The sequence below is a fragment of the Amia ocellicauda genome, chromosome 3 (assembly GCF_036373705.1).
Source record: "Amia ocellicauda isolate fAmiCal2 chromosome 3, fAmiCal2.hap1, whole genome shotgun sequence".
Taxonomy (NCBI): Eukaryota; Metazoa; Chordata; class Actinopteri; order Amiiformes; family Amiidae; genus Amia; species Amia ocellicauda.
This window is the reverse complement of record NC_089852.1, coordinates 42958505-42974039: the sequence shown is the minus strand read 5'-3', so window position 1 is coordinate 42974039 and position 15535 is coordinate 42958505. Positions and strand designations below refer to the sequence as shown.

Here is a 15535-nt window from a genome sequence, read left to right as displayed (position 1 = left end):
CAAACAAGAGCTGCGCTGCTTTGGGAGGCTGGGGTTAAGAGAGGGCACACCTGTTCCCACAATGCACCACTGCCACTAAGCGATGGGTGTGTGGGAAGGGCTGTGCCTTTTAGGAGCTGCTGTGGAAATACCGTGGATGCTGGTTGTTTGGCTTGGCTCCTTCATGGAGTTCTGCTAGACTTTAGATTTTAATTGTTTGTATTTATAGCCAGGTCTTAAATGTTTCCTCACTCCTATTCCCACGGCTACCACCACTACTGCGACTGCTGCCACTGTAAACAACTGAAAATAATAGTCACTATTTGGAAGCCTAAATGTATGTAGCTGTGAGATTTGTGTCTTACATTTGTTTAATTCATAATTCAGTCATGAGAAGAAGAAGAAGAAAAAAAAAACTGTTATCATGCTTTGCAAACAGCTTCTTAAAATAAATATATAAATAAGAAATAAATCTGTTAATTTGGAACCAACAGTTTTTCTGAATTTATGCAATTTGAATTGATGGGATCCCTTGGGTTCTATTAATGTGGTAGAACAGAATATACAGCATCCTTTATTTCTGTTTCTCCTTTAGCAAGTGTGTGATCAGCATGAAGGCTGGGTGCTCTGTCGGCGCTGTGCGTGTGTGATAAGTGCTGTGCGCTGGGTTACCTCACTGGGACACATTTCCTGTGTGCATCTGTGTGTGCGTGTGTGTGCGTGTGTGTGTGTGTGTGTGTTTTCTCATATCCCAGAGCCGGAGGGAGCTGTGTTTGGCTCAAACAGAAAGTGGCTCGACAAGGAGGCCCCTGCTGGTGTTTGATAAGGGCTGCTCATTTCTCTGCACAGGCAAACAGCACTTACAGCATCTGCATTGTCAAACCAGTACACAGACTTAGCAGAGAGGGGAGGGAGGGAGGGAGGCCGGGGTCTGCATCAGTTTGGCAAGGGGACATGCAGCCTCCTTCTTCCCCGAGCTGCCATTTTGAAGACAGAAAACAACAGAAACGAAAGTCACTCACTCAACTGATCCACACAGATTTGTGGATGTTAATGGCCTGGGTAACGGCGACATTATTGCCAAATCTGATGATTGTTTTCTGTGGTTATTGTCTGTGATGACTGGTGTTGCCAGGCATGCAGAATCCGCCCGGGGTAACTACCACTACTATACTACCACACCATTCAACGGTTTAAGACTTGAAAAAAGCTATCATATGCCATACGTGGATTTGTTTTCATATATAAAAAATATTGAAATAAATGAATAAATTCATACATTTTAAAAATCACAACAAAATTACTCAATAATATGTTGTATCTGATACGTTTGCCAGGTGTAACACTAGCCTCCCATATTTACAGATGATACAGTTTACATAGCAATTGTCATACAACAAGATTTGCATATCAAATTTACTATGCTGTGATTTCTTTAACACTTAACCAAGAACTGACTAGTGGTGTTAAAGATCCACTTGGTCTGCTTTTTGTGATTAAAACAGACACAAAATTACACTGTTATTTTGAGCTTTAGTACATTAAATCTTTCCGCCGTATAAGGCAATTAATACAATTATGGAACATTTCAATGAGTACCTCCCTTGGAAATGCTCTGGCCTCTGGCCCATTGTTGGGGCTAATATATAAACAAAACATTTGTCATTTTTGTTTCGTCACCATTTATATATCATTATATATCTACACATAAAATAATCCTGTTTAATGGACAGGCTAAGAATTAGATTCAAGAAAATGGTAGAGGTCGGTGTGTTTTCTCAGGGGAGCGTTCTAGCGGTCAGGAAGGGCCTAGTAGAAAGGGAGGGATGGCTCATGATAGAGGAAGAGTGAGGGAGAGAGAGACTACAGCGCTGTGTACCTCGGAGCTCACTTTTCCACATGGCAGCCTCAGCTTGAATAAAGAGTTCAAGACTTAATGGAGGGAAGATAAGTCTTGGCTGCTCAACAGATAAACGCACAGTTCACAAACCGCAGAGCTCTTTGCAGGATTCAATAGTGCAGAAACTACAGGGCAGGGTGGCAGTTGCACTCTGTCACTGTGTGAGCAGCAGGGAACTCACTTAACCCCCTCCCCCCCTCCCAGAGCCACCGACACTCAATGCAGATGAACTACTGGCCCGAGCTAAACTGGAGGAGCTCACAATCATGGTGAAGATTTTTTTTTCTGGGGTGAGACGATGTATGATCCCATGGGGTGACTGCTGAGAATCCAGAAACCAAAAAGGATTGCTTAGTTATGTGAGTGGTTGAAATACACAAGCAATTCAGGCTTTAGGTTTTGGGCGACATTGGACAACGTACCTCATTGGACAGATAATTAATGAATGATACCAGAGCACCATTCAGGCATCAGTCAAATCTCTCCCAGGTTTCAGTTCCTGATTTCTGTTGTTGATTAACTTGACTCTCATTTGACCTTGGGCCAAACAACAAAAGGAACCTCAGTGCAGTTACAGCTTCAACCACATGGTGGCATGGCACACCATACAAAAGCACTGTTTAACATCCTAATTTGAAATGTATTGATTGACATGATTGACGCATATTTTGATGAACATGACGATGATGACAATATCTACAAACCAAGCAGTTAAATGTGTATACCAGTGAACCTTAAGCTACCATGCAAGCTAAATGATAAATTATATTTTTACTGGATTGTGTTAGGGGATTTCTTGTAACTAGTGGCTAAAAGCTATGAGAGTTGTGATCAGAAGCAAGGATGAGGCCTTTGGAAAGCAAATGAAGGGGATAACAAATGATAGTTGAGCATTTCTAGAACTGAAATCTCAGGTGTATTTCATCAAGACCAGCATGATTCAGGGCAGGCCTGAAAGACCCAGCTGTGTTCATCCCCCCTGGCTGATTTAGCTCTGGGTTACAGAATGGATTATGCCCTTTGTCAATAAGACAGGTTGCTCTTCCATCCATACACTAAATAACCTGACAGCAGTTAACTGGGAGGGCAGCACAGAGCAGACTTATTAACGTAGTCCTTTACTATTCAAATACAATTTAAAACACATGTACACCCTTTTCAGAATCCAGTTAGGGCATGTTGGAAAGCCAGACTGAAAGGCCTGCTGATGACTGAGAGACTGCAGGAGGGTGGCAGAGTTACAGCTCCTGAAGAGCACGTTCCCCATTGCTTGTGCACAGCGAGGGGGTTCATTAAGATGGCTACACTGAAGACACAAATAAAGAACTCGACCAACAAACAGCAGCAGTCAGAGGCAGCTTCCTTCACAAACCCTCTTGTGTTGCCTAGTGATCCTCATCTCCACATGGCTGTAATTAGCTGGTGAAAGAACCCAGGTCGGGCTGCTCTCCGAGTAGGGAGGATCGGAGGGCTGTAGGCCGCTGTGGGGACCGAGTCACTCTCCCACTGAGGAGCAGGCACAGCCACAGGGACATGGGAGAACATGTACCATTCCCAAACCTGAGCCAAGTGCTGTGTCCCACCAGAGCCTTGAAAAAGACCTTTATAACAACAACAACAACAACAACAACAACAACAACAACAACAACAACAACAACAACTCGAATTTAAATCTGAAGATACTTTGTTTGCATATGACAGTACTTTTTCCATGATATATTACTGGATATGTATTATTTTGTATGGAAGTATTCAGGTTATAGTTTGTAATCGACGTAGTAATAGTATAATTTAGGTTACAAGTAGTATGTATCAGTCATAGTATGTACAAGAAGGTTATTATCTGTAGTGTAACAGCAGGTCAATTCATGTTCATGTGTGAAAGTTATTATAAGTATTATGATTATTCTTATTCTTGATCAGAGAAGTAATTAAGCTGCTTGTACACCATACCTCTTTATAATATGCAAATATGAGCCCAATAAGGAATAGTGTGATAGACGGCAGCTCAAAAACATCATACAGGAACAAGAAATGTCATTCGTATTTGGACCGTGGGCCCCAACAAGATTACAGACTGGTGTACTCTGTTAAACATACAGTAAGGTGTACAGTGGTATAGCATGTGGTAAAGTATGGTAATATATGGAAAAAATGTGGGAAAATCATGGTAAAATATGATTAAGTGTACTGTTGTGTAGCATGGTAAAAGTATCGTATATTATACACACAACACACAGACCATATTGGCCAAAGACTGTCCCATATGACACGCCCTACTGTCTGCTAGAAACGCCCTCATGTCCTCAGGATTCAAAGTATACCACACAACACATTGCTGTGAAATACTGTTATCCTGAACACTATTACAGCTGAAATAATGAGGAAATAAAAAAATATATATTCATAAAACATTTGCCAGAACATTCTGTCTGGACCTTTGCAGTAGCTCTGCTGTGCCAACTGGCAGCCCATGCAGTTAAGGTTGACCAGGTGTTGCTTTAGTTCACACACTGCTTGAGTCTGAAAACAAGAGCGTAATGGTTTAAGTCAAGGTAATATAAACATGGAGATGGGCTTCATGGGAATGTGGCAGAACCTCTCTCGAAATCCCACCACCTCTCCTTTCCCTGTTGTTGTTATTTCAGAAGGAACTCTGTCTTACTTTTTACGGTGAGGTACATGGACTTGCTGACGTCGGCTCCCACGTCGTTGCTGACCTTGCACAGGTAATAGCCACTGTCCTCCTCCAGGACATGCTTGATCAGGAGGGAGCCATTCACCAGCAGCTGGATGCGGCCGTTCAGAGCGATGGGCTGGAACTGTGGCACACCGGCCCCTGAGGAGAACGGCAGGAGAAGGTGACGCTGTGGAACATTGAGGGTGGTTCTGGTATTGCCACAGGTTTCGAGCTGGTACCCAATGAAAAGCCAGCATCAACATCCTGGGATTGGATTGGATTGGATTGGATTGTGATTGTGATTGTTCACTTTATTTAAGTTTTGATTTAATCCAGGTCTTTGTCTATTAAAAAAAGAGAGATACCCAGGGCCTTGAAATGTGGTGTTGGAATTTATTAGGAAGAATGCACAGAGAAATGCAAAAAGAAAATCCTGGCAGAAGGAATGGAATACTCTCAGCAGAAAACCAGTAATGAAACACTATTTAACTGGTGAGATCCCCGGAGTTGAGATGAGAAGCAGATTTACAAATTCCTCTCTCAAATGTTCTGCTATTACGTCAATACTTGACCCCAGTTTGTGAGAAAGTCTGCATGTTGTCAACATGTAAAGCCCAAAAAAAAAACATTTGTATTTAAGATGAGAAAATCACAGGGTACATATTAATCTTAAAAGCAGAGTGAAAGACAAGATAGACTCCCATGATTTGGAACTTGTAAAACCCGAAAACATCATTCAGGATTTTATATACTGTAATTACGTTGCTTTATACAGATTTTAAATCGATTTGTTTGTGGAATGTACATACATCCATAATCATATTTAATGGGCACGTATGTACACTAGTATGCTCTGATGTTTTTTTTTTATTACAAGAGACTGATGTATAAATAAAATAAGCTACAAAAGATTAATGGAATATTTCAAACATGATGTCTTCCCAAGGGAGGAAAACCAAAGACCTTAGCCTATTTAATTTTATACTGAAACGCAACATATCTGATCATCTGTTCCTGCACGTAAGGTCAAAAGAGGAAGGATGTATGTGCTAGAGAGTGCTCTACAAACCCAGTCTTTGTTGGGTGGTTTACAGATAGTAAAAATGGCGCTTTTTAAAGCTTTAACCTTTAGGCCATGGAGAATTTGTTCACTGTGTTTGCTTTCATATAAACTTTCGCTCATGGAGTAAAAGCTTGCCGCAGGCTGCGAGGATGTTGTCTGAACAATTTATGAAAGCCTACAAGTGAAGTCATGTGAACAAACTTCCTATTGCTGGCCAAATAACCTTGAAATACATATCTATAGTACAATCAGCATGAGCATGTACATTATCCTCTCTCTTAGTTCAATCTTTATAATTTCAAACAGCATTGTACTGTATTATTTTTTCAGTATACATCCGTATCACACCACACATGTATTCTTTTTGTATTACTTGTTTTAAATGTTCAATAAATGTATCTTCCATTACACATATATAGATTATGTTTATTAGGCAGAACACTTTATGTTTTGATTACCCTTAAGTATTCAGATTGCATTTGTCATCAATCAATGTTTTCAAACATATAAAAAAAAATCAAATCATAAAAATATAAAATATCGTGTATGAAAATAAACAGTTTGGAGAGTTTATGTTTTCTAATAATTCTCTAAATTTATATTGTATTTTCTTGGATAGGCCACCCGTAAATCATGAGAACTGGCCTTTGGTGGCCTTTTAGTGGATTCTGGTATGAGTCTTTATTATATGTTGTGTTAAATACACACTGCAAGGAGGAGGTGCTTCAATACAGCCATGTAACTGACGGTTGAGTTTCTATCCTTACAGTACTTTGGGAAGGCAATGGGTTCATAGGTAAAATTCTAACCAGGATGTATAGGACCCAGTCAGCAATCAAGTGAGATAAAATAAATAAAATAAAACAAAAAAGCAAAATAGGGGCAGGGTTGGCAGACCTAGGAGTCCTGGAGACAGAGGTGGTTGAAGTTCTGAGAGAAAATACACTGATTGATCTACCATGCCACCAAATGTTGTGCTGAAACTCCAGTCATTAAACTGAAGAGCATTATGGGAAGAGATGTTTAACCTCCTATAGGGCACACTAATAAAAAAACCACTTCTATTAACCAATGCTGTCACCACACATGGTGGATGCTGGATGAATTCCAGTCCTTCCAACATCCCACTGAGATGTCCAATTGGCTGAGCATCTCAAGTGCTCTACTGCTATAGAATAATGATAAATTAAGGATGCTATGGTGTACTATGCATATGCATATGTACGAATCATCCTTGAAATTAGCATGCGGCAAGGTTAGCAAAAAGAATGGAACATTTAGCGCACGGTGGGTTTTTGTCCTTAATTAAAAATGCAGTCAAGTACTTGTGGTTAGCTGGGGGTCAAGTGGGGGCACTATTCACACTCTGTTTCATTAGACAGACAGAGGGAGAGAGAGAGAAACAGAGTGAGGAAAAAAAATGTTCAAGGATTATGCAAAATACAAAGAGAATTACTGGTTATGCTAATGCCGTCTGACCTTTATTTTTTTTTAACTCCCCCTTGCGCAGTTCTAATTGGCCGTGGTCGTGCTGAGAGAAGAAAGCGACCTGAGCGCCCCAGTGCCAAGTGGCGGGCGGACAAATTGGAGGTACATCTCTGGCGAGCACGCGGCAACGGCGCTGTCATCAAAAGGCTAACTGGAACTGTCAGCCACCATTAATCAGAATGGGGGGCTGATTCTTCCTGATGGTTTTAAATTGAACCGGATCTCTCTGCTCCGCTGCTCATTGGAGAGAGCTGCCGCCTTCACAAGCCTTGTCAACAAAGGCCACATCCAACCCCCCCCACCTCCAAAACCACAATTCAGACCTGTGTCTGCGAAGAGGGTGCCTCTCTCAGTCCTGGGTTTTAAACCTACCAGGTGGAGATGGGTTTCAACAATTAAATCCCTATAATTTGGTAAAATAAAATAAAAATAACTCAACCCAGTTTTCTGCTCATGGGCTTCCATTTCATTGGTGCAATCTATCTGCTAATGAAAAAGTTAACAAGATAAATAATGTATAGGAAGAATAATTTTATTTTGTGAGAAATGGAAAGGTGAGGTCAGTCTGTGCCACCAATAACCTCTCCGTCTTTAGAGATGCTGTTTAGATTGCTTTTCCCGGTTCTTTAGTTTAGTTTTTTTCTTTTAATCAGTCCGTGCAGTTGTTTCTGCTTAGATGGTGATTATGATTATTTAATTTAAAAAAAGGTTCTATTGGAAATGGTTTCTAAATAGCAATGTGCAGATTACAGCAACGCTAAAAAAAAGAAAAAGAAAAAAGAAAAAGGCTAGTGGGAGTGTTCCACCTCCAACTCTTAATCTGGCGCTCAAATCGAAAAAGCTGCTAAGCATATTATTGTGCTATCTCCATCAGCGTAGTTGTAAGTGGGCTATAATCCCAGACATGCTCGCAAACTTCATGTGAACAAAGTGGCTCGAAATATCTAAATCTGTCACGGAAAAACAAAATGTCAGGCACACAGCTTCACAGGTCAGCCTCGTGGCACATCTACTGAAATTAGGTCATCTTGCCACTTGCTGGAGCTGTGCAGCAAGTAAATCCTGTTATTCACGGTGTGCCAGATGAACTCACACTGCTGTAAAAGCAGACACATCAGGTTTTTTTCCCTTTACAGCATTCCAATGTGACTCTCAACAATGTAAGACCGCTGTCCTGCATGTATGCATTTAATTGTGGATTTATGGTTTTATTGATTCATTAATAATAATAAGCTAAGAAAATGAACCCCTCATTTAAAAAACTTACAATATCTGATGTGAAGAGGCAACGCAGTATTATAGCTGAGTGCCATGCAAAGAAGGCCATTGGTTTTACATAAAGCCTGTAATCTGCTGGGGAACAGTTGTAGGTAATCAAAGCTTTTATGGCTTATGTGAGAGAGCAGTGTTATCACTGACTTGTATTTGCAGTCATTCACATTCCCGATCTCCCTAAACACAGAGCAAAATCTGAATTCAATGTAATCATAGTTTGTATATTGTGATAATCCCTCCAAAACTTGACAATGACGTTCAGGTGCTTAAAGAGCTTCCATCTAGATCTAGTGAGATTTTACGCAACTACACCATGGGAGCCGAATGTATTTACAAGATAGAAGAAATGATCATCAAGATGGAGGGCATTTACCTTTGGAATATTTCCACACGATGGTGGGGACAGGGTAACCTTCAGCAGAGCAGTTCAGGATTACAGCTTTGCCATAAATCCCATCTTGATCGCTGGGCTGAACCACAAACCTTGGAGGCACTGAGTAGAAAAAAGTAGATAAAGAAAACAAAACATTAAGTTTGAGTAAATGGTGTGCATTTGCACCTGCCTCTTAAAGGGCAGTCTTTCTCCCAGTGGACTTTGCTCACCCCTCACGATCAGCTGGCTCTGGTGCTCCACGGCCGCCGCGTCGTTGCGGGCGATGCAGGTGTAGTTGCCGTTGTGCATCAGCGACAGGTTGGAGATGCGCAGGGAGCTGGTGAAATCGATGTTGTCAATGGTCACGCCGAGGCTGGCTGGGATTGGCCGCCCGTCTTTCTGCCAGGTGATGGTGATGGGCAGGTCGCCGGAGACAACCACGCAAGGGATGAAGACACGCTGGCCGATGGAGAAGCGGGGGAACTCGAAGGGTTGGATGAAAGGGGGCACTGGAAGGCAAAGAGGCAAAACTCAAACGCTTGGACACCAAATCGGGGGAAAGATCAGAAAAGGAACAGGAATGTATGTCGTATATTCACAAGAATGATTCCCCACAGAGATAGTTTTTGTGTCCGACCCTGGTCCTGGAGAACCACAGATGTCTGCTGGATTTCAAGTAAACACTGAAGGACTGAATAGATGTGGCCCAAAATGTCACTAAACAAGTGGAGACATAATGGTAAAGGGTCCAGATATTCTTTCAGAGTGGAATTGTTACTAAAAAATCCTATATACAAGCCTTTCAAATAAATCATAATCTTTGCTGTGTACTTTCACCTTCAACTGCTCCATCATCACTCACTGTTCTGAGTCTGTGCAGCTCACCAACCTTTTAGCAGGAGAGGAGAGTATACCCCCCAATTAGCCTATCACTGGCAATAACCGTGGGAGCGCTCGCTCACTGTATCGAGTCATATTAGCCTGTTGTCTGGAGTAAGTAAAGGTGTGCTCGTTCACTCTAATCTCTTTCATCAGCCTATCAGCTGACGAAACTGCAGGAGCACGCTTTCCCCATAATGAGCTACATTAGCCCATTAGCTGCAGTATCTGAGTATGTGCTCATTCACTTTAATAAGTCTTATTAGTCTCCCAGATGCGATCTAGTGCACTATGTGTGGCTTTAAGAACAGCTGAGAGAATGCAAGGCGGAACAGGGGCCTACTTAAAAAAAGAAAAAGCTGTAAGTGCCTAAATTCTCTTCTTAAGATGCCGTTTATTTCAGAATTATATGGACTCAATTCAGTCAATCAATTGAAACAGAGACCAGCGTCAAATCAAACAATTGCAAACCCAACACTACCGTGTGGTGGATCGCAAACAAGTGCCCCTTCTTATTGGGTTTGGATTTCATCTGAGCTCTAGTACTGAGAGCCCGAAGCTTCAAATTCAACACACTGAGACTCGGGCACGAACCAGAAAGCGTTTCTGTGGTTATCTCAAGGACAACAGTTTTATCCCCAATGTGAAGAGGGGAATTACAGTGCAAGCATGACTCACTGCACTGCATGGAGACCGTCCAGCCATCGCATCTGTCAAAATGAGTGCCAATACCAGGCATTGTAACAGAAGCAAGGTACACATCAGTGAAAGGATGTTAATTAGAAATATTTATGGCCATAAAAGGTAGAGCCTATTGGAACAGGTTCTTATCTTAGCGGTGAAGTGAACACAGTCAGCAAGCTGATTTTATCATCCCCATTAAAGTCCTCTTCTTGCCTTAGCTGCTGGCTCCCTCCACCCCTGATGCTGCATTACTAGTTAGTATCAAAAAGCAGGAGAGAAAAAAAAAACTGAGTGCTGAGCGGCACCGCTGCAATAAACAACACTTTAACGCTTATTTAATTCACAGCAAATTTATAGAAATGGTCTCCCCGGGGATTTTATAGCCATTGCGAGAATCAGCTGCATTTGAGAATCAATGAGTTAAAATAACATTGAAATAACGAACGCTTTGGCACTTATTTAATTCACAACAAAGTAGGGATAATGGACTCCAGGGATTTTCCAAGCTGCTTCAGAATTTTAAGCATCAGCGGTGCAAATTAACTAACTCGATCGTAATGGAAGCACCACTTTGTTTCATGTACTCTTCCCTCCTCTCCTTAACACTTAGGCAAAAAAGACCACTACACAGGGATTTACAAAGCTCAGCAAGCGCAGTGTCACTCGCGTCAGGCGTCACACTGCAGTCTGTACCTTTCACAGTGACATGGACACTCTGGCTGGTGGACAGCTGGGGCTGCACCAGCACGTTGCAGGTGTATTCACCCTCGTCCACCTCCTTCTGCACGTCGGACAGTTTCAGGGTGCCGTTGTTCTCGAAGGCTCGCTGCCGGTGGTTAAAGGGCAGCAGGTTGGAGTTCTTGTACCATTTGATGGAGTAGTACGGGTAGCCAATCACACGGCAGTGGATGTACGTGTCCCGCCCGGCAATGGCTGTGATGTTTTTCATTGGGCGGATGCTGGCAGGCCCTTAAAAAAAGAACAAGAGAAAGAACACTCTTTAAAACAATTATGAGAACTAGAATTCGTGGGAGACACAAAAGAAACGCAAGGCCCTCTTTTTGTAACAATGCCAACAATGGTTGTTCCATTTACCGCACGACCTCTGGGATGATTCACAACGGGGGTGCTGTCTTCTTCTGTGTGAGGGAATTAGGAGGGCCACAAGTTGAAAGGTAAAACAGGTTAGTATTTGCACAACGAGATTTTGAAAAACAGACTCTGCGATAAGTTGTTACTGAGAAACATTTTAGGTTTTTAACACCATACAGTAAATGTAAACATTATGATATTAAAAGTGACAATACACATTTTCGTTATTGTTTATAATGTTTAAGTTTAATGAAATGAACATCTCATATTGTAATACATTTTGATGCCTTAAAACATACTGTAATGCAACATGATCTTTAACTGTATCAAACTGTGGTTGGAAAGAAAGTGGATGTATAAAACCAGAATATCTGTTTAAGATCTCTCTCTCTCTCTCTCTATTTTTTTTTCATCATTTTGGCTTAATTTGAGGGTAGTTACATCCAAATTGGGTGAACAGTGTAGGTATTACACCCATTTTTAGATGTGGTCCCCCCAATTTTAGGGGCTCAAAAGTATTTGGACAAACTAACATAATCATTAATTAAATTGTGAGGATGAATTCTGAAGTGTTTAGGGCTATATTATCTGTTAAGATTTGGCCAAATGCTTCAAAACTCATTGGATGGTGCTTCACAGTGCAGATGGACAATGACCCGAAGCATACTGTGAAAGCAACCCAAGACATTTTTAATGCGAAGAAGTGGAATGTTCTGCAATGGCCAAGTCAATCACCTGACCTGAATCCAATTGAGCAGCATTTCACTTGCTGAAGGCAAAACTGAAGGCAAAACACCCAAGAACAAGCAGGATCTAAAGACAGCTGCAGTGCAGGCCTGTCAGAGCATCACCAGGGAAGAAACCCAGCATCTGGTGATGTATATGGGCTCCAGATTTCAAGCAGTCATTGACTGCAAAGGATTTGCAACCAAGTATTGAAACTCACAATTTAATTCATGATTATGTTAGTTTGTCCAAATACTTTTGAGCCCCTAAAATTGGGGGGACCACATATAAAAAATTGATGTAATTCCTACACCATTCATCCAATGTGGATGTAACTACCCTCAAATTAAAAATGAAAGTGTACACTTAAAGAGCATCTTGATGTTTCATGTTTCATTACAAATCCATTTGGTGGTATACAGAGGCAAAATTATGAAAATTGTGTCCTTGTCCAAATATTTATGGACCTAACTGTATATGGTATACAGTGGGGGGAAAAAGTATTTGATCCCCTGTTGATTTTGTACGTTTGCCCACTGACAAAGAAATGATCAGTCTATAATTTTAATGGTAGGTGTATTTTAACAGTGAGAGACAGAATAACAACAAAAAAATCCAGAAAAAGGCATTTCAAAAAAGTTATACATTGATTTGCATGTTAATGAGTGAAATAAGTATTTGACCCCTTCGACTTAGTACTTGGTGGTAAAACCCTTGTTGGCAATCACAGAGGTCAGACATTTCTTGTAGTTGGCCACCAGGTTTGCACACATCTCAGGAGTGATTTTGTCCCACTCCTCTTTGCAGATCCTCTCCAAGTCATTAAAGTTTCGAGGCTGACGTTTGGCAACTCGAACCTTCAGCTCCCTCCACAGATTTTCTATGGGATTAAGGTCTGGAGACTGGCTAGGCCACTCCAGGACCTTAATGTGCTTCTTCTTGAGCCACTCCTTTGTTGCCTTGGCTGTGTGTTTTGGGTCATTGTCATGCTGGAATACCCATCCACGATCCATTTTCCATGCCCTGGCTGAGGGAAGGAGGTTCTCACCCAAGATTTGACGGTACATGGCCCCGTCCATCGTCCCTTTGATGCGGTGCAGTTGTCCTGTCCCCTTAGCAGAAGAACACCCCCAAAGCATAATGTTTCCACCTCCATGTTTGACGGTGGGGATGGTGTTCTTGGGGTCATTCCTCCTCCTCCAAACACGGCGAGTTGAGTTGATGCCAAAGAGCTCGATTTTGGTCTCATCTGACCACAACACTTTCACCCAGTTCTTCTCTGAATCATTCAGATGTTGGCAAACTTCAGACAGGCCTGTACATGTGCTTTCTTGAGCAGGGGGACCTTGTAGGCGCTGCAGGATTTCAGTCCTTCACAGCGTAGTGTGTTACCAATTGTTTTCTTGGTGACTATGGTCCCAGCTGCCTTGAGATCATTAACAAGATCCTCCCGTGTAGTTCTGGGCTGATTCCTCACCGTTCTCATGATCATTGAAACTCCAGGAGGTGAGATCTTGCATGGAGCCCCAGACCGAGGGAGACTGACAGTTATTTTGTGTTTCTTCCATTTGCGAATAATCGCACCAACTGTTGTCACCTTCTCACCAAGCTGCTTGGCGATGGTCTTGTAGCCCATTCCAGCCTTGTGTAGATCTACAATCTTGTCCCTGACATCCTTGGACAGCTCTTTGGTCTGGGCCATGGTGGAGAGTTTGGAATCTGATTGATTGATTGCTTCTGTGGACAGGTGTCTTTTATACAGGTAACGAGCTGAGATTAGGAGAGTCCCTTTAAGAGAGTGCTCCTAATCTCAGCTCGTTACCTGTATAAAAGACACCTGGGAGCCAGAAGTCTTGCTGATTGATAGGGGATCAAATACTTATTTCCCACATTAACATGCAAATCAATTTATAACTTTTTTGAAATGTGTTTTTCTGGATTTTTTTGTTGTTGTTCTGTCTCTCACTGTTAAAATACACCTACCATTAAAATTAAAGACTGATCATTTCTTTGTCAGTGGGCAAATGTACAAAATCAGCAGGGGACCAAATACTTTTTCCCCTCACTGTAAGTTACTCATTTCCAAAAACAAATACAAAATGTACGTATACAATATACACTACAGGTCAAAAGTTTTAGAACACCTCCATTTGTCCAGTTTTTCTTGAAATGTACACAGTTTAATGTCTCAATGTATTCTTTCTACAATTGAAATTAAATATTGTTCGGAAAGTTCTTCCCAATACTGTTGCAGAAGTTACCACAAATGTGTTGCACTTTTCTTTCACCCTTCTGTCCAGTTCATCCCAAGTTTCGGGTCATTATCTTGCTATAGGATGAACAGCATCCAGCAGGGGATCAAATACTTTTTCCCCTCACTGTATCACTGATAAAAATAATGTCAATGAAATCTGAAAAACAACAACTTTTGAAATCACTATGTTGCTTCAGCTGGTACATAAAGTAACATCCCAGAGATGTTAAATGTTTGTATTTTACAATTCTTTTACGATTCTGTTATAACTCGTACAGAAGTGCCTCTCTGCAGACCATGATTGGGCCACTTACAACTGGGTTATCTCTCCAGTTGATTACTTGCAGCTACATTGTCCCCAAACTGTGTGTTCTTTAAAATACACATGCTAAACCAGAGATGATACATTCGATCACAACAGCGCGCTCAAACACCTGCAGGACACAGACCCGTTTCTCCCCAACCACACTTGGATATCAGATCTCTCATTTGCAGGCTAGAAACTCATTTTCTGAGACCTTATTCAACTCTCCCATCCCCATGCATGCTGGGATTTGGAGTCCAGATTCAGAATGAAAAATTACATTCCACTGGATTTCTCTTCTCAAAGTCACACCCTGTAGCAGTAGTTGACAACTCGATCAGCTGTTAAAGAGGTGGACTGGTGTTTCCTCTATTGGTCATCGTGTCTGTCTATGTTATCATTAAACATCAGGAATAGAATTTTAGGATCAAGCTGTAAATCCCAAAAAATCATGTTCACTGCATAATCAGCCTGAATTGCAATATGGTTGTAATTTCTTCTATACACATTTATTGCTGCAGTCATTCCATTTTAAAATAAATCATTGTTTTTCTATGTTTTCTTAAACTTAATTGATCACTTCAGTTAAAATCTGATTCAGTCAGATGTTCTTTGTTCCAATTAAGCCTCACTGCTACCAATTTATGATATTGAAATTTGGAAGTTTTATTGAATGTTTATTTAGGAATTTAAACTTCCCAGGCTGTTAACTTAATTTAGTGATTACCTAGTCTCAGACAATCCATTATGTAATTACAAACATTACGAGAAATAAACTTACCTGTGGCTTTAGGTATTACTCAGCATATTATTAGAAACACCTTTCTAGTTAAAATTG

The 15535-nt window shown here is 41.2% G+C and overlaps 1 protein-coding gene across 2 annotated transcripts in view; it reads right to left on the bottom strand.

Moving 5' to 3' along the window:
• Nucleotides 1-15535, bottom strand: part of dscamb (Down syndrome cell adhesion molecule b) — a 165439-nt gene that overhangs the window by 36601 nt on the left and 113303 nt on the right. For both annotated transcript variants that reach the window (XM_066699593.1, XM_066699591.1), the window contains 4 exons: nucleotides 11015-11290; nucleotides 8989-9267; nucleotides 8759-8878; nucleotides 4545-4718 (listed from right to left, as the gene is read on the bottom strand). In XM_066699593.1, the coding sequence (XP_066555690.1) occupies nucleotides 4545-4718; nucleotides 8759-8878; nucleotides 8989-9267; nucleotides 11015-11290 (849 nt within the window). The remainder of the gene's footprint in view (nucleotides 1-4544; nucleotides 4719-8758; nucleotides 8879-8988; nucleotides 9268-11014; nucleotides 11291-15535) is intronic.